The sequence below is a fragment of the Cavia porcellus genome, unplaced genomic scaffold (assembly GCF_034190915.1).
Source record: "Cavia porcellus strain 051 isolate PalLab524CR breed Dunkin Hartley unplaced genomic scaffold, mCavPor4.1 scaffold_6, whole genome shotgun sequence".
NCBI classification, from domain to species: Eukaryota; Metazoa; Chordata; class Mammalia; order Rodentia; family Caviidae; genus Cavia; species Cavia porcellus.
Window position 1 is genome coordinate 76,836,410 of NW_026947489.1, and position 22,784 is coordinate 76,859,193.

At 51.8% G+C, this 22,784-nt stretch overlaps 1 protein-coding gene and 1 long non-coding RNA gene across 2 annotated transcripts in view; one reads left to right on the forward strand and one right to left on the reverse strand.

Annotated features, from left to right (window-relative positions):
* Rtn4rl1 (reticulon 4 receptor like 1) overlaps nt 1-8,726 on the forward strand; it is a 66,878-nt gene extending 58,152 nt beyond the window's left edge. Inside the window, exon 2 of the mRNA XM_013152293.2 lies at nt 5,613-8,726. Within this exon, the coding sequence (XP_013007747.2) occupies nt 5,613-6,940 (1,328 nt within the window). The 3' untranslated portion in view covers nt 6,941-8,726. The remainder of the gene's footprint in view (nt 1-5,612) is intronic.
* A 7,765-nt stretch (nt 8,727-16,491) lies between these two features.
* LOC134476277 (uncharacterized) lies at nt 16,492-21,414 on the reverse strand. The gene is made up of 3 exons (XR_010047859.1): nt 21,244-21,414; nt 18,398-18,466; nt 16,492-16,723 (listed from the first exon to the last, which is right to left on the reverse strand). It is a non-coding gene; the product is annotated as an uncharacterized LOC134476277 (long non-coding RNA).
* Between the last annotated feature and the right edge of the window lie 1,370 nt (nt 21,415-22,784).

The window sequence follows — 22,784 nt, forward strand, 5'->3', positions numbered from 1 at the left end:
TAGCTAGAGCCCCGGACATGTTCCCAGCAGAGGAACAGTGTGGCAAAGGTCACAGTGGGACACTCTGTGTGTGGGAGGGACAGAGGGTACACAGCGTGGCTGGAAATGTGGGGCCTCTGGGCCATGGTGCGGAGCTAGAGGTGACTTGTGGGTAAGATGGGAACCCGGAAGGCTTTGGGAGACTCAGACATTTTGCTGGGTCTTCTTGGATTCTGTATGAGAAGATCTATCCAGACAAGAGCAGGGGCCGAGGGACAACTTAAGAGGCTGCTATGATTGTCAAGTGGAGTGAAGATGGTGGAAACCTCCTGAAGTGATGGATTTGGGATGAATCCTGAAGTTGAGCTGTGGGGTCTTCCAGGGAGTTGGCTGTAGGCTGAGGGGAAGAGTCGCTGGGACTCTAAGGTGCGTAGCCAGAACAGCCATAGGGAAAGGAACCCCTTTACCTGGGATTGAGAGGACTTGGGTGGAGGAAGCATGTTGGGGAAGAGCAAAGTGCAATTCGGACAGAGTACATTTGACAGATGGAGATGTAGGTGAGGCAGATGGATGTCAGTGTCTACACTTAAAAGGGCCAAACTAGAACTTTAAGCAAGCATCCCCATTTTATAGGGGAGGAAAATGGGGCTCATAGAAATGCACTCGTTAAATAGGGAAGCTAGGATTTGAATCCAGGTCTCTCTGGCTCTAAAGCACATTCTCTTCCTCAAGTGTGTTCTTTGGCTGTCCATATGCCCAGCTGTGGGGTCTGCTGAGGGGATCCCAGCTGTGCTCTGGCTGGTTTCTCTGTCTTCAGGGCTGAAGCAGGCTGTGAGGGGTGGAGGGCACTCATCAGGGCCAGTGCTTGGGACACAAGTGGTAAAAGTGCCAAGTGGCCTGAGGCGCCAGCAGCTGCTTGAGTGCAGCTGGCCTGGCCTGAGGCCGTTATTCAGGCAGCAAAGAGCATTCAGTTAGCATCGATTGGCTTAGAATGGAGGAGCTGGCGAGGCTGGGGGCAGGGGGAACTCAGCCTGAGAAGAGGAGAGGAGAGGAGAGGAGAGGAGAGGGGTGGCTGCAGAGCCTGGGAGCTGACTGTGTGCTGGGTAGTTTCCAAGCCTCACTGAGGCCCTGGGACCTGCAGGGGGAGGGCTGGGACCTTGGAGCCTAAGAGAAGCAGAGTGACAGCCATAATCTTGTCCCCCTGCCCTGCTCCCTGCTGGAGGGCTTGGCCAGGTGCTTACCTAGGGGGAGCTTGATTCCTCCTCCAAGAGGCTCCATGTAAAGAACTCGGTAAGCATTAAAGTCAGAGCCTGTCGAGCTGCTGCCACACTGGCTATCTGACTAGGGCCTGAATCAGGAGCTTTGTGAGTGCTAGACCTAGCTCAGAGCTCTCCAGCTACCCCAACCCTGGGTTTTACTGGCCCAGTCTCTGTGAAAGCTCTGTCTATTTAGGAGGAGGCAGAAAAAGATAATGTCTGCTACATGACTTCCCATCTCAGTGCCTTTGCACATGCTATGCCCCCTGGCTTTGCCTTCCCACCCTTCTCACCAGGTCTGGCGCCCATAGGACCATTCATAAGCACATCTGGGGGCTGCTGAAAGGATTGGGGAAGGAAGTCGTCTGTACTCAGACCACTCCCCTTCCCTCTGTCCCTGCCTGACAAGTGGGGGTTAGGATTTGCATGCAGAAAGGAAGCCCTGAATCAGTGCCACCTCCCTTGCCTGCACATCCTCTGTGCTGGTGCCATGCTGAATTGGAACCTTCTTACAGAGTCCTAAGACAGTCCTGGGTGCAAGAGTTCTTCTCAGACCCATTTCAAAGATCTATTCTAAGAGGCAGAGACACTGTGATCCACGTTGTTAACCAGTGACATAGCAATGTTGGCAGGTGGCACAGAAGTCAGCAGGAGCTTCCTGAGCTCCTCCTCCAGTTTTCCCCATCCCCCACCAGGTACCTGGGACCTGGGCTCCAGCATCTGACCAGACTGCCTAGTCTTATGAATTCCTACTCTCTTAGTGAGGTGTGAGGGCTCCCAGGCTTCCCTAGAACCTCCACACACTGCCACCTCCACTATGCAGACTCCGGGCACGTGTGAATGGTTGAAGGACTGGATGAGGCTGTGGAGACCCCGGTGAGCTCTGATGCAGGAGACCAGGAGGTTTGGGAGCAGCCGAGCAGCAGAGTGCACCACCTTCAGGAGGCAGAAGGTGGGCAAAGCCCCAGGTCTGCCCTCTTCAGAGCCCTCGGGCACCTGCAGCCCCACCCCAGGAGGGGGGCTGAGAGGACATATGGGGAGTTCAGGGCCCTCCACAGAGACATGGATTCCTGCTAATTTGCAGTCTTCAAATGCACAGCAATGCGCAGGCCTCATTGTTAATACATTAATCAGGCAATCAGCGAATCAAGGCTCCCAAAGGCCGCGTGTAGGGGGCACAGGAGGAGCCATGGCAACCTAGCTCCTGCCTCCATAGGAGAAGAAATCTGCAGTGTAATGATCCAGGGTCTGGCACCCACTGGTGAAGGGAGGGGGTGCCAGACGTGGGCAGAGTTGACAACTCGTCAAGGGGCTTGAGGATGGGGCACTTCCAGGCTGCAGAGGCAATCAACTGAGACCCTGTCACCCAGTGGGAAGGGTAGGTAGCTGGAGGGGCGACCTCCCTGGCACAGGCTCTGGCACCTGGTGGTACTGAGAGATGGAGAGCAGCTGCCCTGCTTAATCCCACCATCTTGTTCCCCAGAGAGCCCTTCACTGTCCCCTGGCCTTTGGCAGGAAGTAACTGCACCGTGTCATCCCTGTGGCCTTCTTGCCCCAGATCCTTGCCCCAGATCCCAGCACAATGGCATGTTCTTTTCTGAGGCAACAGGGACATGAACCTGACCCTGGGCCAGACCTTGACCCGGGTCCCTCATCTTCCTGGCCCGCTCAGAGGAAGGTGAGGAGGCCCAGGGCTTTGGCTTCCGCCTTCCTACTGCCCTGTTCTCTGGCCCCTTCCTCCCACCACCATTTATCACAAGTCTTCTACTAAATTTGCACCTGGATGTTGGGGCACTTTGGATTTTTCACTTACACTGAGGTCCTGGCCAGTTTCTCTTGCACACAGGATCCCCTAGAGGTACCTTTTCCTGGAGTTGGGCATACATCTCCCCTTGAGCCCCAGCCCAGCCCTCCTCTCTGGGACCTTGGGGAGTTAGAGCTGCAACAGCAGGTAGAGGAGGGCCACCCTACACCCCACACCCCCGCCCCTGCACACAGGGTAAGCCTAAAGATCAGAGAAGTGCAGACAGAAGCGCTCTGTAAACTCCAGTGAGCTGTATAAACATTGAACAGTATTAACACTAAGCCTGACACAACCCCCACCTCTACCCCATGCCCTACAGCTGCAGACTAAAGGTGGAAAATACCTCTGTCTTTATACAACGTTTGGTGGCAACCACACTGCTGTGTCCCCTTCAACCTGAAATATGGGATAGGTATGATGCGCACTGTGAATGCCCTGAGCCAAGAGGGAGGGCCCAGGCTCCCTTAGAGTGGCCGGGAAGGGGCCTCTCCCTGGGGAAGACTCTGGCAGGTGTGCCTTCCAGGAAGCAAGCAGGCTGGGCACCACAAGAGGTGTAAGCTGAGCCAAGCGATCTGAGGTTTGGCCCTGTAGAAGGTATAGCTAGTGTGGGGCAGGCTCCCTGAGAGCTGGCTGGGATGGAGCCCAGCCTCCTACCCGGTGCTCATGTCCCTGCCTCCCCCAGTAGGGTTGGGGCTCCTGGGCAGATGGAGGCAGCAGTGGGGGCTGGAGGATACACCCAGGCTTCCAAAGAGGGAGGGCTGTCAGAATGATTGTCTTCAAGTCATTCTCTGGAGGGAGAAACTGAGGAAGAGATAGATGGCTATCGTCTTGGGCTGGCCCTTAGGCTGTTCAGTGGCTGGGGTGATGGAGGACATTGCAGGGGCAACACAGAATAGCTTGGTTCAGAAAGGGTCCTTGCTGCTGTGTTGCCGCCACTATTGAGGGCATAATTGCTCTGAAATCGCAACCGAACCCAATTATGAAGAAACTAAATTATGTGCAATGATTTTTATGTGCTGTAAACGTGCAGTTGAAGACGGGTGATTGCAGGGGGACAGGAAGCAGCTGCCACTCTCTGGGAGCCCATAACTCCCAACAGCTGGGAGCTGTCACTTCTGTACAACACAGTTCTGCCAGGAACAAGGAGGTAGCAGTGGCAGTTAGAACTGCACAGCCAGGACCTGGGCAGTGGCTAGGCCAGGGCAGCAGCAGGCCAGCACCTAGAAGAGATGGACCTTGGTGACAATTGACAGGGCGGCAGAATGCCTGCCAGGCAGGCAGCTGCCTGGCCCTGAAGTGGGGGTGGGTTCTCTTAGCCCAAATGCTCTGGCACAGCTGGCAACAGGAAGACAGTGCTGAACTGCCCCCAGGCACCCGGCTCTCTCAAGAGGGATGGCTGGACAAGCTGGAAGAAAAGGGGCAAGAGGCCAACCCCGTCAGGGAGGAGATGACTGCCTGGCCCTCTGGGGTGGATGTCTGTAGGCCTGGAGCCTGTCCCCTCCACCCTGGCGCGCCTGCTGGGCCGCTTGGGGCAGCTGTGACCCTGCAAAAAGGCAGGTAATGACAATCGTCCATAATGAGGCTGCTCCAATAATGAGCGTGGGGCTATTACCCAACCACAGGCTGGACACATCCGAAATAAATTATTTTAAGGATCCATTAACGAATGCCTAATTAATGCCCAATTAGAGGGAAGCTACAGAGGAAATGCTCCGGACAGTTGAGAGGCAAGGCCTGGCTTTGCAGTTACAGCCTGGAAGCCAGAAGAGGCATGGACTCGAGGGTGGACTCCATTGGGCAGTGACCGTCTGGCAGTTTCCTGAACCCCAGAGTGGTGTCATGTAGCAGCCCTGGTGCCACCCCCATTGCTCACCCCCTCCCTCTGTGAGGGAGCATTGTTGCTACTTGTCTTTTAGAAATGAGGAAATTGAGGCACAGAGGAGACATCACATGTGTGAGGATTGTGGCAGGCCCTGTAAGTAAAACATCTTTTGAGGTGCATTTTGGCATCATGCATGCATGCTTTGCTTGTTCAGGGAAATAATTTAAATAAAATGATTCCTCAGGACTCCATGGGAGATATTTACTTCTTTAGAACCACTCTCTGTGGATGCCGATCACGGTAAGCATGTGGCTGCACTGGGATAAGACCCAGAGGCTGGTTGGCTGTGTCTGTGGATGTGGCCCCTCACATAGCAGGGTTGACAACCTGCCAAGACAGGGCCCAGGAACATTCCAGTATGTGGGTGATTGGGGCCTTCACCCCAAATATACCTCCCACCCAGACTGAGGATCATCCTCCAAGGGTGTAAGTTGCTAAGAAGTAGGAGAGATTTCTAGTCTAAGGTCAAGGCAAGGACTTTGACCTCTGCTTGTCTCCATTCTGGGGCCAGGATAGCCTCTTCAGGTAGCCTGTCAGGGGGCTACCTGACAAACTCTCAGCACAGGCCAGAAGGGGGAGGAGCCCCAGTGGGCCCAGGAGGGAACATGCACAGGACCATCCTCTGGATTCTGTCTTTCTCCCACCTCTTCAGGCAGCCCCTGACCAGCTGTGCTGTCTCTCTCCCTACCAGGGTGCTGTGTGGAGCTTCTGCTGCTGCTGCTGCTGGCTGTGGAGCTGCCCCTGGGCAGTGGCTGCCCAAGGGACTGTGTGTGCTACCCAGCTCCCATGACAGTCAGCTGCCAGGCACACAACTTTGCCGCCATCCCTGAGGGCATCCCTGAGGACAGTGAGCGCATCTTCCTGCAGAACAACCGCATCACCCTCCTCCAGCAGGGCCACTTCAGCCCCGCCATGGTCACCCTTTGGATCTACTCGAACAACATCACCTACATTGACCCCAACACCTTCGAGGGCTTTGTGCACCTGGAGGAGCTGGACCTAGGTGACAATCGACAGTTACGAACTCTGGCGCCCGAAACCTTCCAGGGCCTGGTGAAGCTTCACGCCCTCTACCTCTATAAGTGTGGACTCAGCGCACTGCCAGCGGGCATCTTTAATGGCTTGCACAGCCTGCAGTACCTCTACCTGCAGGACAACCACATTGAGTACCTGCAAGATGACATCTTTGTGGACCTGGTCAATCTCAGCCACCTGTTTCTTCATGGCAACAAGCTGTGGAGCTTGGGCCAGGGTACCTTTCGGGGCCTGGTGAACCTGGACCGGCTGCTCCTACATGAAAACCAGCTGCAGTGGGTCCACCCCAAGGCTTTCCATGACCTGCGCAGGCTGACCACCCTCTTTCTCTTCAACAACAGCCTCTCAGAGCTGCAGGGTGATTGCCTGGCCCCCCTGGCAGCCTTGGAGTTCCTCCGCCTGAATGGGAATGCCTGGGATTGTGGCTGCCAGGCACGCTCCCTGTGGGAATGGCTGCGGAGGTTCCGAGGCTCCAGCTCTGCTGTCCCCTGTGCATCCCCTGAGCTGCGGCAAGGCCAAGACCTGAAGCTGCTGAGGGCTGAGGACTTCCGGAACTGCACGGGCCCGGCGTCCCCACACCAGATCAAGTCGCATACACTCACTACCACTGACAGGGCTGCCCGTAAAGAGCACCACCCGGCCCATGGTCCCGCCAGGGACAGGGGCCATCCACACAGCCATCAGCCTGGCTCCAGGTCAGGTTACAAGAAGCCAGGCAAGAACTGCACCAGCCACAGGAACCGCAACCAGATCTCGAAGGCAGGCACCAGAAAACAGCCCCATGAGCTGCAGGACTATGCTCCCGATTACCAGCACAAGTTCAGCTTTGACATCATGCCCACAGCTCAGCCCAAGAGGAAGGGCAAGTGTGCCCGCAGGACCCCCATCCGCACCCCCAGCGGGGTGCAGCAGGCATCCTCAGGCTATTCCCTGGGAGCCTCACTCCTGGCCTGGATACTGGGGCTGGCGGTCACTCTCCGCTGAGGACCCAGGGCACCAGCACCCAGCACTGCCACATGTCCTCCAAGGAACAGAGTTTCTTTTCTTCTTTTTTTTACAAGTGAAAGATCTGCTGGGTTTCAGGAAAAACCTGAGAGAGTCTTCAGTTGCTGTCTGGACCCTACCCGGTGGATTATAAACCCAAAGTGTATAGCCCTAGACGGGAGGGGATCGGCAAGCACGCTCACTCAGTGGTCCCGGCCAGCCCCCACCAAGCACCTACGGACAGCATCTGCTCCAACAAGGTGGTAAAAGTCATGCACAGTGAGTCCTTCCTTAACAGCAATGGGACAAGTGCCCCTGAAATGGGCTAGGCTCTGTGGAATCATTATCATCTGAAGAGGCCTGAAGGGTGCCACCATTCCTGGAGGAAGCAGGACTCAGGACGAACAAGGCTCACCAGAGACAGCTGGGTCGACCAGCAGGCAAAGCAGTTGAGCGGGTGGCATTTTGGCCTGTGCCTGAGACCATGTAGTGAACCTGCCCTGAATCCAACCCTATGTCACCTTCATTTCCTCCCTTAAGGGTAATGCCTCTTGTTCCTGCTGTCTCAGGCAACCCTGGCAGACCCAGGTCCAGCTGCTGGGGTCTAAGAACCAATCACCAAAGGAAAGATCATCAGAGGCTGAAGTATAGAACTTCATCACATGCAATGAAATTCTCACAGAAGGTGCAGTTTTATACCTACATCCACTTATATATAAAATATATATATATATACACACACTACACATATAAATATATACACATATATACAAATGCACAGGTTCCCTGCCCTGCTCTGTTACCAAACTGTATGTCTTATCATGTTTATAAACTGTACGGAAAACTATATCTGTTGAACTAAGGACTGTATTGGTGATTTCTAGCAGGAAGAAAAGATACAGAATTTTTGTCTGGAATCCCAACTTGGCAACAATAGTCCCTGTGTAATCTGGGCTTGCCAGGACCTGGAGCAAGGTGTCAGCGGGGCAGGCTAGAGAGAAAGACAGACAGTGAGATTTACCTCAGGGTACCACTGTCCTTAGACATTTAGAACATCATCTTGTTTCTATATGCAACACAAGCCTGTCTGGCACCCTGGAACACCCCATTATTCCTCCTATAAAGCTGTGGGTGTCAGGATGAGAAGTGGGAAGCAGCTTGTTGGACATCAGGGAGCCAGACACTAGGGACCATCGAGACAGGGAAAGGAAAGAAGGGGTTCTGGGGTTTTTAAGCCAGCAGGCCCAGTAGCGTCCACAGTGTTAGTCCAAGTGGCTGGATGGTGTTGTCAACCAAGTGTTTGGCCAGTGATAATCTGGACAGGCCAGGCAGACTGAGGAGGAGCCCAGGCCTCCAGCATGGCTCTACTGCTGAATTTTAACTCGAGGTTCTTTGGTGAGTGACCCAGCAAGGGCCCTGTGTAGCACAGGCAGGAGGGAAGCATCAGGTGGCCTTAGCAGAAGAGGACAATAAGGGCATTTCAAAGACAGTCTCAGGCATTCCACACGACAGAAACCTGTTCCTCCTGACCCTTCTGGCATGTCCATGCATGGACGGAGGTCAGGGGGCCAGACTCAGGGGTCAGGAGCAGGGACAAGAGGCACACAGGTAACAAAGGGGGCAAGCTAGGCAGGGGAGCAGGGCTGCCAGCCAGTGGCCTAGGCGAGCAGTCCTTTTGCGCTTTGCACAGACCTGAATTCCCCACCAGAGAGGGTGAGTGTGAGGAGTGAGAAACACTGAATCCAATTAAGAAAGAAAAATAAAAAAAATTTCTCTTGGACAAGAACATTGTTTTTCGTTTCCTAACCTTGCATTGCTGAAGGGGTGGCAGATCCTGGGCTGGAGGGGTAGGCGAGCCTAGCCCAGCACAGCTCAGAACACAACACATTTGTTGGCAAGAGGAGCTGTAGGGGGCAGGGGTGCACTGACTCATAGGGACACACAAGAGCATTCACGTACACACACACACACACACACGCGCGCGCGCGCACACACACACACACACACACAGAGGCTCTCTGTTCTATGGACTTTCCCCTCGCATTCCCAGAACAGGATCCATGTCCCACATTCTGGCTGCACTGGAATGGTACTATCTCTTTGTGTCTCTCCAGAGCAGGCTGGTCCTGAATCCTTCCTGGCCTGTTACCAAAAGTCCTAGATGCAGCCACTGAGCTATTGATTCCCACAGGGCTGGAAGGTGGCCTGCAGGGGACAGCCAGTTCCTGGCATCTGATACCAGGTGGGCTTTCCAGGAGGCCAAGGAGTGCCTAGGACAGTGGAAGGCCCTGGAGGCTGTGTTTGCCTCTCTGGCTTTGGAGAAAGGAGTGAGTTCCCCAGATCAAGAGTGGAGGGCTGTGTTCAGGCCTGGATAGACAAATCTTTCATGGTGTGAGACTTGGGACACTCACAAAAAGGAATAGGCTGACTGCAGAGCAAATCATCTCGTGTCTGTAGTCATTCCTGATCTGACCAGGCCTGCTGCTAGGGCCTGGCTGTCCCTTAGAACCCAGAGAGGTTGTTATGTTGTTGATTTCATTTTGAACCTCAGACAGTAAGGCCCTCAGTGGGAAAATCAAGAGTCTAAGTACTTTATTAAATTTTTTTAAAGAAGACTTTGTAAGTCCTATACGGTGGAAGTGGAATGTCAGAAGGAGAAATGCTAATGTCTTCTGAAGGCACTACTTCTGTCTTGCCTGGTACAGTCTTTGGTTGCTATTATTACAGTGGGCAGTGGGAGTCCAAGATGCCAGCTGTACTTGTAGACATTTAGTAGCTTTCTCTTCTAAGAAGTCGGGGGGGGGGGGGAATCAAGGCAGTTCTGTTGCAGACGACATCATGTGTCACTCAGCAGCTCACGTGCTACACAGTTCTGATGACATCCTTGCTATGATGACACCATTATCCCAAACATCAAAACAAATGGATGCCATCAGGGGCAAAGCAAGGCTTCTCTCTTCACCAGATCTGGTCACCCCCTGAGTCTTACAGGGCAAGGAGATGTGGTCCTGTCCTCCCCAGGGCTGAGACCACAGCCCTCTGTTCTGAGGAGCTCAGCCCCTCTGCCATCTTTGCTTCCAGAGAGCTCCAGGAGGGACCATTTCCTCTCTGGAACGACAGCAGGATAGAGACAGTCCTGCCGGAGGAACAGGGTGGGGGCCCTGCTGGGCTCAGAGTCTTTCCACACAGCCCATCATCGCCACAGCTTGGTTGACTCTCTACTGTTCATCTCACAAACTCTACTCAAGGACCCCTGGTGACAGCTATTGTCCAGGCCCCAGAGACATAAAAGGGAGAAGCCAAGGCTCTCTGTAAGGAACTCAGATCCTACATGGAGAAACATGTATTCCCTGCTGGTGTGGGATTGGTGCCCGTGTTAGCACCTGCATCCCACAAAGAGGAGCAACTCGGCTGGGATGGGGGCATTCAGAGAGAGAGAGAGAGGGAGAGAGAGAGGGAGAGAGCACAGAGGCTCAAAGCAGGCCACAGAAGAGTATGGGGAAGACTCCAAACTGAAGGCTGGAGGTATCAAGGTAACAGCCAGGAGCACTGCTCACTGGGGTGTCAGGAGACCCACTAGGCAAGGGGGGGAAGCCAGGGGGGCGTCCCCACTCAAAGACTCGGACTCTACCTTGGAAGTGGAGGCGATGTGTGGCTCCCACACTTGCACTCTCCTACTTGCCCCCAGCTTCTCCACAAGCACATGGTTGCCACCGTGGCGCCCTTGTGGATGTTCCTCAACAGTGGGTTTCATCATTACCACTTGTCTCTTGTGCTCAGCCAGATCCTTCCCTTGTGCCAGTAGGCTAGTGCGCTTGCTGGAAATCTGCCTGGGCCACAGTCTCATTCCCAGACACCTGCTGCTTCCAAGCTCAGAACTCGGTCCATAACCACTTAGCTCCATGGCTTGTGCTCCCTGCTCTCCCATCCCCTAGGGCCTTCCCGCCCTGACCTGCCAGATGCCTCTCCCCTGACATCCCCTCAACCACCTCTGCCCTGGCAGACCACCAGCATTCCCAGGACCCCTCCCCTGAACTGTAACTCATTTCCCCTTCTGCTAGGGCTGTTCATTACCAAGGAGCCAAGAATTCCACTAAGCAAATGTTTACTCCTCACCTAACCAATCACCCAGCAAACCTTGGCCAGCAGGAACTCCAAAGGCCAGAAGCTGGAGGGATAAGGGTGGGCTGAGGGAGAAGGGCTTCTCAGAGAGGCTGCAGGGCCTGGGCTCTGAGAGGGGGTCGGGAGTCCTCAGCAACTCATTCGTCATATTGATATAAAGTCCCCAGACTGCTCTAATCAGTCCCTGATCAGATCCCCCTCCTGGTCCTCCTCCAAGGACCTGGAGAAAGCCACCCTTCCTCAAGGAAAAGCATGTGCACATTTCAATGGGGCCTGTCCAGTGCTGATTTGCAACCTCCTGACCTGGCTGCACTTGTGCCCTGGCTCATTTCCTCCCATCCTTGCTCTCTGGCTTCACCTTTCTCTAAGTGGGGGCTTCGCCCATCAGCCACTACTCTACCCGTGTCACCAGTCCCCCACTATCCGCTCGTAATGGGCAAATTTTCTTTTACCTTTCTGTCTACTTGGAAAATATCTCAAGAACCTCTGAATGTGCTTTAAAATATCCTTTACAATTCCACGCTCGATATCTCTCTCTGCTCCTCTAATTGTCCCTTTTAACTCACTGCACTTTCTGTATAAATCTCCCAGCCTCCTCCTTCACAGGCTGTTAATAAATACAGTCTCTTAAAAAAAATACATAAACATCTATTGTTGGCTAAATAACTCACAGCACAATCAAAAAGCCAGAGAAAAAGAGAGAGATGCTCAGCATGATGAATGCCCACCCGCACTCTCTCTAGTTGTTCTGTCTCTGTTAAGAGGGCTGCTGGGATCAGGGGAGTTGATGGTCCTAAAAAGTCCACTGGCTGCCGGGACCAACCGTGCTCACAGGAAGAAGAAAGAAGAGAAAGAGAGGAGCTGCGGGGCGTATTGCCAGGGCTCCCTCCAAGAGCAGGGAGGGGACAAAGGAGACCCAGCGCAGGGAGCAGTGGCTAATTTAAGTGTCATTTCAGTGGGCCCCTTACCTCTAAAAGAAGTGGGTCAGCCTCCTCCAACACACAGCGCCAGCCCGCACTGCCAGCCCACCCCCCAGCTCTCTCCTTTCAGCTCCCGTTTCTCATTAGAGCCGGTAGTTTCTAAGCACTGGAGGGTGGGGACAGCTGTACCTTTGTGTCACGGGTTTCTGTGTGGCAGTGTGCACACTAATGGCATGCCTGAATGGCAGAATTTGACACTGATCCTGCAAAATGTGCTCAGGTCATGGTGCTTTCCAAATTGGCTGAGTCTCCACATCACCCTCTGCTCCTTCACCCAACGGTGTGGAGCCCCTGCCGGCTCCAGCTTCTGCTGCTTCTGCTGTCTCTCTGAGGGCCTCCGAGAAGAGAGGAAGCGAGACATGTATTAAACTCTTCAATCTCTGTAAGTACTATTTCCTGGAGACCCGCTCTGAGGAAAAAGGAAATGCACCATTAGGGGCCTAAACATGGAGGAGGTGTCTGGGAGTGGAGCCTTCATGACCCCTCCCCTTCTCCCCTCTGCTGGGGTAGTCATGGGCAAGACAATGATGCCCTCCAAGTGGCAGCACCCAGATGGCCTCTCACCACTCCTGCCAGAGAGAGATGTCAGGAATAATCACCAGCTGAGACTTTCTCAGTGCCAGGCACCTGGACACACCCACCAACGAGGACCCCAAAGGCAGGCATCCACAGTGCTGCTTAGAGAGACAAAGCACAGCCCAGTGGGCAGCCATGTGACATGGAAAGACGCAGGCTGCAGGATGCCATAGAGAGAGGCTTTTACACACGTAAACGCCCACCCACGCATGCGTATACCCTGCTCAGACACGGCCTCCCGTCATTCTCCCTCATACAACCAAGTATAGGACACTCATGTGGGTACAAGGCCCTAGCCAGGCCCTGGGATGCCTCAGTGGAGAAGACAATCTTTTTTTTTTGTCTTTTTCATTTTTATCAGTATCGAGGATCGAACTCATGACCGCCTGCTTGCGAGGCAGGTGCTTATGCCACTGAGCTAAATCCCCAGCCCCCGGAAAAGACAATCTTAATATACAGCATATTCCAGCCACGGAGGCAGAGGGTAGAATGCCAAATCCCTCTGTACTGGAGGCAGGGCAGTTGTCAGGAGAGGGGAACAGGGCCAGTCACACAGACATTACTTAGACATTGGCAGCCCTGGTCAGAGACTGCTGTGGGCTGGATCTGATATATGCACCCTTCAAGGCTCATCTGTTGGGGGCTTAGCTCCCCGTGCAGCAGTGTCAGAAGTGGAGCTGTTGAGAGGTGCTTGGATGGTACAGGCTCTAGCATCGTCATGGATTGATTAAAACACTGATGAAGTCAGAATTTGATGGATTGATTGGGAAAGGACAGAAACAGGAGTTGAGGCCTCGTTGAAAGGAGTGGGTCGTGGGGTGTGACCTAGGAAACACTCTGGTCTCTTGGTCCCTTCCTCTCAGGCTCCCTTACTCTCGCTGACCCTGTTATGAGGGTCAGCTATGAGGAGAGGAGCTTCGGTCCACCACACTCTTCACCGTTGAGGTGCTGCCTCACCACAAGCCTAAAAGCAATGAAACCAGAGGACCTTGGACTGAAACCTTGCAGCAAGTGAACTTTTCCTCTTTTAAACTGTTATTCTCAGGTATTTTGTCACAGCTTTGGAAAGCTCACAAAGGGATACAGGCAACCGTGTGGTTAGGGGGAAGATCAGGTCTGAGCCCTGACCCCTGGCCTTTTCCACTGAATCTGGTCCCTGAAAGTTTTTCTGACTTCTAATCAGTAGAGGCTCTGAAGAGGCTGGAAGCCTTCAGTCTCTCAGTGCCACGACCTGTGCAATATGTGGCCTGAGGCTCTGTGCTGCCCCCACCAACTGGGCCACATTGACATTCTCCCCCTGCACAAGGGGTCACAGCGGTCTCCAAGGTGTTTTTATTCTTTATCCAGGTATCGAAGCCTCAGAGGCACTGAGGTCCCTGACCCCTCATCTCGCCTGTCACTGGGAGAGTCTCTCACTCTTTTATCTGCGGCATTTAAAGTGCCACCGAGCGTCTGGCACTTTGTGAGTCAAAGGTACAGACTTTTCTGAATTTCCACACCAGCATCCTTTCCAGAAGCCGCCCCCCAGGCTGGCCTCGCTAGGACCTCTGTCGGCTACATGCGGAGTCCGTCACGGGAGGGTCCCACTGCACACTGCTGGAGCCAGGCGTTCTAGCTGGCAGTTGCTGTACAGTCCTTCTGCGGGGGCTGCTGCGGTGAACCTCAGGCCCATGTGCCATCTCGTTTGTCCTGCTGCTATCCTTCCCTGTCCCCTCGAGACCACGCCACAGATGAATGTCCCTCCCTATTTCATGAGGGGAGGGGTGACTACCCGAGGTCCACAGCTGGTGAAAAACTAGCTTCTCTCTCTGCCCCTTTGACCTCACACTGAGGTCAGTAGGAGGCCTCAGTTTCTCCAGGGATGGACCGCAAGCTGCCCCTCTGCCCACCCCTCCTCCACTTTTAGCTTTCTCACTCAAAAACAGCTTCATTTCTCAGAGCCACTGATCCACTCCAGCCCCTGAGACAGGCCCCCGCCGGGCCATGGCCTTGTCTTCTGGCTCATTTTCTTCCTCATCCGTCTCCTCTCCAAAGGCCAGTGGCAAGTTAAAATCAGAAAACAACTCAGAGCTTGAGAGTATTTCAGATTTTCAAAGCCCTCTCATAGACACAAACTCATAATAAATGGAAGTGGCCTCTCTGGGGAGATTTGATTATAACCCCAAGTTTGCGGATTAAAAGAAATGGGCCTTCTGGTTAACCAGATCTGTGCTTTGGAGCCCAAGACAGGCTGTGACCTAGGACAGATCTGCCTGCCCATCCTCCCCCAAGTGAAAGGAATCCAAGTGTTTCAGGTGCTCCCACACCCAGGCGTTCAGCAGTGGAGACCCCGTCCCACATCCCATGTAACCCATGTCTGGGGGAACCCAGCAATTCCTGTTCACCTCCAGGGATTTCAAGCTCTGAAGAGATGATTTGCAAAAGCCTCAAAGAGAAAGTCAGACCTGCCCTTTTGGTTTTCATAGAAGTTCTCTCTTCTGTTCTGATCCCTCAAATTCTCTTGAATAAGGTCACTGGGATTTTGGTCAACCCAGGTGGCCAAAGGAGCTGGCAACCCCCAACTCCACCCCAGCATGTCCCATCTTTCTGTCAGGTACAGAGTGCAATGGCAAAACACTCCCAGCTAGCCAAGCCTGCTCTTCAGTTTCTTCTTTTGCTTGTGTTTCTTTCTTTCCTTCCTTTGTTTATTTTCCTTCCTCCTTTCCCTCCTTTTTAAATGAAGGATTGAGCTCAGGAGCTTGTAGTGAGCTATATCCCCAGTCTTTTTTATTTTTTATATTGAGACAAGGTCTCAATAAATTGCTAAACTGCCTGGGCTGGGCTCAAACTTGTCATCCTCCGGCCTCAGTCTGCCAGAGTCCTGGGATTATAAATGTGCACTGCCAAAAACAAAAAAATAAAAAGAATAAATAAATGTGCACTGCCACCATGCCTGGTGGTGGTTTCTTCTGGTGATGGTGGGGCGGGTGGGAATTGAATCCAGGGCCCTGAATATTCTGGCAAGCTAGGCAGGTCTACCACTGATCTACATTTGCAGACTTTTAGGATCTAACTAACTTGCTCAGGCTCCTCCTACCTCAACCTCCTGAGTACCTGGGATCACAGGCATGTACCACGATGCCCACTGGTTTCTTCTATTTCTTGACAGCTGCAACTCATGTTAGTACAACAGATGCCACTAGTCAGACAGAAAAAGATCTGGACACATCATCCTTCTTCCCACAGAGCAGCATGCGCCTACCATTATGTAAAAGAGCGATGGTGGACACAGGGTGACTCAGAGCTTAAAATGAGAGTCCGTAGACATGGCTCAGTGGTAGAGCGCTTGCCTGGCATGCACAAGGCCTGGGTTCATCCCAGCACTGCAAAAGAAGAAGCGAAGCTCATGATGAGACCTGCAAGAATTTCTTAAAATGCTCCCCTTCCGAATTCCTTCCCCAGTGGCTCCAGTCTTTTCTCTTTTTTGTTTTTGGTACCAGGAACTGAATTTACAACCTTGTGCTTGCCAGGCAGGTTTTTGTGCCGCTGAGCGATACTCCTGGCCCCTACAGTTTTTATTTCTTTGTGATCCAAGTATTTTTGATAATTCCTGTTGGGCCTCTTCTCAGTGCTTTTGTGAACTCTGTGACTGTTCTGGGGAATTTGTATTTTCATTGTTTTTGTTTGCTTAAAAATTAACTTAAAATCTTCATATTAATTTTCAACCAAATAGGTCTATTTTGCTTGGAATATTTTCATAAATTTTAAATTTTTGTTCCCAATTTTAAGTTGTCTAGTAGCAAATTGGCTTTAAAAATGAATAGGAAAACACTAGTTCAAGTATTAATTTATCCTAGGTGATATTACAACCTTTCACAATTTATCTTAGGAAAGTTCTTTCATTATTTAACTTTTATTTTAGAATTAATGACAGGTTAAGAGGAATTGAAAAAAGTACAGAGAAGTGTTACCCAGTGATAAAGACATTAAAAAGAGGAAAATAAAGACGGTGGGGTGTGATGGTAGGTGCCTATGATTATACTTCAAGAGGATTGCTGCGAGTCTGAGACCAGCTTGGGCTACACAGTGAATTCAAGGCCAGGCTGAATTGCATACGAGATCCTTTCTAAAAACAAAAGCAAAAACAAAACAACAACAACAACAACAAAAACCCAGGAAAACACAAGAAAAAGAAAATAATATTACATTATTTTGTCTTTTAAATTTATTTTCAGTTAATGATGTTTATAACTAAGGTTAGGTCAAGTGTTCTTACACTGAACCTACTTTGGTAAGGTAAAGCTTCCAATAGGTGCTTTCAGAAAGGAAGAGTTTATTGGCTCTACTATTTCCTAAGGAAACATTAGGATTTTTTTTTTTCCTTTTTATCGGTACCAGGGATTGAACTCACGTGCACCTGCTTGCAAGGCAGGTGCTTATGCCACTGAACTAAATCCCCAGCCCCTGAAACATTAGGATTTTGATGGGGAGGAGTACTGGGGATTCAGGAGTACTGAACCCAAAGTCTTTACACTGCGCCTCATCCTCCTATTTTCTTTTCTTTTTTAAAAATAGTCTTGCTAAATCACTAAGTTGCCCAGGCTGGGCTCAAATTTGTGAAGTTTCTGCCTCAGCCTTCCAGCGTGCTGGGATTTCAGGCCTGTACCACCACACCTGGCTGATGGGAAGCCTTTTGGGGCATGTGCCAACGTCTAGAGAGAGTTTTTCACCAGATTCTACGAAAGAGCTTCTATCCAAATGGGTTCAACCTTCTACTAACCCTAGGGGAGGCCACCCTTCCCCACACTGATGGGTAGGTGGAGCCCTGCCTCTGGGCGGGTGACCCTCCACCGTCCCTACCAAACGGACACTGAGAGCTGCAGCAGCTTGGCAGAGTCATTCTGGTTTTTTTTTGTTTGTTTTTTTTTTTTTCATTTTTATCGGTACCGGGGATCGAACTCACAACTGCCTGCTTGTAAGGCAGGCGCTTATGCCGCTGAGCTAAATCCCCAGCCCCAGCAGAGTCATTCTGGACTAACTTGTCCTTCAGTCCATTTGGTTTCAAGAGAATGGGCTCTTCCCCGCTCTCACAGGAGGGGCATGGTTGGGGGCGTGGAGGACAAAGGGCCTAGGAAACAGAGGCAGCATTTAAACCCTTTCATCTCTTTTCTCTGCCCCCTGCCCACCCTCAAAGCCACACAGCCAGCAGACACAAGGCTCACCACAAAGTGTTTCCCAAGTGCTAGTTTGATTTTTTAAATTTATTTTATTGTCTTTTTGAGGCAGGGTCTCACTTATGCAGTTCAGGCTGGCCTTGAGCTCACTTTGTAGCCTGGGCCAGTCTCGAACTTGCAATGACCCTCCTGCCTCAGCCTCCCAAGTGCTGGGCTGATAGGCGTGCGCCACCACGCCTGGCTCCAAGTGCTAGTGCGTAAACAAGGGGAGCCTGTGATTACGATTTCACCTCTTTGCAACAAAACATTAACGCAGTGAGCTTCTCATTAAGCCAAATTTATTCAATCTAAAGATAATCCTTTATTCTGAAGTTGCATCCTTTTATTTGATTGGAGGAGTGTTCTAAAAAGTTCTTTTTGAGCTAGTGGTATTGGTGCAAACAACTATTCTTTCTCAGGGTCTCTAGTTGGACAAAGAAAATATTGGCAACCCTTCGAATTCTTCCTGGGACTTTGCTGCCCTGTGGGATCCCGAAACTCTGGGAATGGTGGTTTTAAGGGAGCCTGGCAGTATGGTCCTTACCTTATGCCGTCCCCAGCCCTACTCAGGCCTGGGGGCTGCTTACCTGTGCCGCCCTCTGGCGCAGCCTCTTTTCTCTTTATCTCTTGTTTCTCCAGTATTTGTAGGCAATTACCTGCAATCACCAGCCAATTACCCTCAAAGACAATTACACTCTTCCATCAGCAAACACTGATGCTCTTTTCCTGGGTCTTTTAATGAAGCTATATAAAGACAGGCTTTATTTACATGAAGTCAAATGGCTCCCTTTTTGGACAGTTTGGGTTTAATGTCAAAGTTTTAAAATTTTAACTAGGGGATGGGTGTTTGGCACTTCTGGTTGAGGTAGAGAAGGACTTGGAAGGACTTTTTCCGGAACTGCTTTAAAAGGTAAGATGCCCAGGGGAGCAGTACGGAGAGGGGCCTCCTTCCCCAAGCTAATGAGTTCTAAATGTCTGAGTGAAATCGTGCAGAAGAGCCCGGCTCTCACTGACCACAGCTCCAGTGTTCCCTTCCCCCAGCCATCCTTGGGGACCTGCGGAGCTAATCGCTTCAGGGAGCCAGAGTGGAAGGTGCTCCCACCCTCCGCTGCCCAGAAGGGCTTTTTCTAGGGTAAAGGCTGATCCAGACTCACCGTGGCACCTGCCAATCATCAGGCCAGAGGTGCTGGCGGGGAAGGACCTAGAAATAACTCCATTAAAGTCAGTGTAGGAGAAAACAGGGGAGAGGCTACAAATTTATCTCTTCGCCAGTGCCCCTGTCTATGCTTTGGGCCTTACCTGGGGACTATTTGTACTTGAGTCATCATGGGCAATGCAAAAGCAAGGTGCAACTTCTTTCAAAGGTAGAAAAAAATACACTGAAGTCTGCTCCTGCTGGGTTTATAAAGAGCTGTTTTCTTCCTGAGCTCTATGGCATGGTGGCTCTAATCTGAAATTTCTTTTTAATCATAGCAGGAGTCCCAATTAGCGTGTTGGGTAATCTTTCAAGTAGAACTGGGAACTCCATGGCCGCAGAGAGCAGAGGCAGTAATATATGTGAAGCCCCTGAGAATCAGGGCAGAGAAGGCAGTGTGGGGGCTTGTGTATACATGTGTGCCAGTGAACATGGGCATCCACAGGCCAGCTCTCCACTCTGTCCAAGACCACATATGTGGACCCTGGATCCCTTGACCCCCAACACCATACCAAGACCACAGGACTTGGCCACAACCAGGAGGCAGTGTGCCAAATCCCACATACCCACACTTCCTTCTAAGGCTATCGTGGGAAGGGGGAAAGCTGTTTGCAAGGCAGTGGACACAGAGTCTGGGGGTGTCCCTCTGCTCTCCATGAGACGGGCTGCACCCCAGACTCCGTGGACACTATGGCCAGCTCTGATCCAGCACTGTCAGTGACCTACTTTCCTTTGTTGTTGTTTTTGGAAGTGCTGATGTCAATGCAGAATTCAGCAGAGAGGTTGAGTGAGAAAAGAGAAGGGGTGGGGAGAAGGGAGAGAAGGGGAGGGATGGAAAAGAGCGGGGAGCAAATGAGCATTGGATGGAGATAATGGTGGCAAGTTAGCTGCAGCAGCGCTAACCACGCCCTGTTACTGTCCCCACAGGGCCCGCCCGATATAGCTGGGCTCAGGCTAGGCCCTGTGACTTTGGGCTAAGTAAACAAGGAAGAGGCTCCAAACAGCTTCCTCTCTCTCCACACAGAGGGGAAGGAGGTGGTGCCCAGGCAGGCATGCCTAGATGCGCCTGCCACCGGATAGGGAGACTGGTGGGCCGGGCACCTCCACATTCTCCCTTGGTACCTGGAGGGGCTAGGTTTGCAGCCTTCTCTCACGCCATTGGAGAGCTGCCGAGTCACAGCCACCCGGGCACTCGGGACTTGGTGGAGGTTCTCTCCAATTGCTGGGGCTGGAGGAAATTGGTCTTTGGGGACAGAGAAGACAGTTTCCTCTGTTCGCTTGCTCCTTGGTAACCCACATGACAGAGCTCCACCGGCAGCTCTCAGCTACCATTTTCAGGGCCCCTGGAGGGAGCTGTGAGGCTTCAGGGTGAGAAGCACCCCAGCCATCCAATGCAGGTCACCAAGACTGCAGAGAATTACTGCAACGCTGCCTGCTCTTCTGCAGTCCCAAACTGCCTGGCTTCCCCATTCCACAGTCAGAGATGAACTCCAGCTGTGAGGTGGTGGCATCTCTGTGCTTCTGGCCCATTTGCAAATCCCAGCTGTGACACTATTGTCTCAGCACTGGCTACTGAACAGAACCTGTGGCCGAAGCATCCGGCCACTTCTCCCGGGCTGAGCTCTTCCTTAAGACATGTGGTGAACAGATACTTTGTCTTTCTTTTTGCAGGACTAGACCCAGGGCCTTGTGCTTGTTTTCCCACTGAGTTTCCTCTTGTGCTGAGGTTTTGCTAAGTTATCTAGGCTAGGCTTGAACTTGAGATCCCACTGCCTCATATGCTTAGAATCATAAGCATATACTACTATACCCAGCTATCAGACTCTTCATGCTAAAACAATTTCAGAGCCACATTTTTTTTTTTTTTTTTTTTTTGTCTTTTTCTTTTTTATCGGTACCGGGCATCGAACTCACGACTGCCTGCTTGCAAGGCAGGCGCTTATGCAGCTGAGCTAAATCCCCAGCCCCAGAGCCACATTTTTATGACCCTGAGATTCATAGGCCTCACAATTTTGCATATATGAAGCATTTCCCCTACATGTCAAAGGGCCTCTGTTTAGGTGGGGCTGGGAGTGAGCTGGGTTAGACCCTTCTGCTCTTTCTCGGACCTTTCAGCCCCCCAACATGCATGGCACACGATTAAAGCCGTTATTCTCTGCTCCATAAGCTCATACATTTTTCAGATATGGAGGAGACAAAGCCGCATAGGCTGAAATTAAACCCCGAAAAATAGGTTACCTGACAATTACTTGTTTCTAAGTGGAGCATGATCTGGTGGCGGGAGCTGGCAGGAGCGCTGGGTGGGCTGCTGGGGCTGTGCCTTCTCCTCCCAACTTAGTGCCTCTTAACCTCTCTCAGTCCCTTGGTTTCGAGGCGGGATAATAATTCTCCCCACCTCCCGCCCTCCACGGGCTGGTGGAAGGCGTAATGAATCAACATCTGAAGCACTCTGAAGAGGCTGGGCTTGGGATGTCGTGTAAGTACACAGCATCACCAGCCACCTCTCGAATCTACATCGAGCTGATTTATTTACCTCCCGTGAAAGAAACAACAATCATCATATTTACACTTCATGCAGTAGCTTCCTGCATTTCTCCACAGCACCCCTCTCTGCATTGCTAAGGACTCCATTAAACCTGCTGCCTTTCCAAGGAAGAGACTCTCCTCTCTCAGCCTCTCTCTTGCCTTAGGGACCACAGCCTTCTCCACCTCACAATCAGCTGCCACAAACCGCTGTACATGAGAGGCCACAGCCTCTCCGGGGGAGGAAGAAGAAATGAGTTCTATAGGCAAAAGAGGCTTCCTTGGAAGTCAAACCCTGCCAGTAATTAAGAAGCGAAGCAGAGGTGCGTGAAAGGTAAATGGATGTTATTTAAATGCTGCATCATTTAAAGAGTACCAAGGCACTCCAGTTCCTCATTACCACGCAGGGCTGGGCCAAGGGTTGGTGGCAATTAGACTGGTGCAGGTGGGGCTAACCTGCTGGGCCAGGACGCACCTTTCAGTTATTGCTGTTGGAGGCAGAATTGGATTTTTCCCTCCTTTCTGGCTTTTGACAGCCCCCTTCATTTTCAGTAGCATTTAGTTCTTGACGGGCTTACACAGAAAATAATATTAAAAGAAAAAGAAAAAAGAAAGGAGAAGGATGAAAGAAAAAGGTTTGAAAGGTTCTTATTAGTTATAATAATTTGGAAGGTCCTCAGACATCAGAGCCTGGCCTGGAGAATCCAAGATGGCCAGCACATATGATGTTTTGTTGCAAGAGTCCTGTGCAAGAGCTCCTTGGGTGCCAACTCCCCAGAGAAAGGATGAAGGATGTCTCTCAGAGCACAGCCCAGGGAGTGATTTCCCCAACACTGATGCATAGGGGATACGTCAACAGAGGTTCCCTCAAGAATGGCATCTCTGTTTCTATGCTGATCCTGGGCTCCTCAAGAAGAGACACTTCTGTCTGGAATGCAGGCAGGGGCCGCCAGAGCTCCAAGAACAGCATGCCAGGGTTCTGCTCTGCTCCTAGGAGAAAGCAGGGGACTAGGACTGGTGGTGGAGGTAGGGCGGAGAAACCCAGCATTTCCACCCCTGCAGCAGGACCCACCTGTAGGCTCTTGCAAAACAGCACATCCTGGCTCCTGCTTGGCTCCAAAGGCATTCACTGCTGGGTTGCCAGCTTATCTCCCCAGTGCTTTCAGGATCAAAACCCTCCAACTCGTTAGCTAAAAACTTTGCTGAGGGAACAATACCCACCAAGGTGCAGAACACGGTACCAACTTTCTCATTAG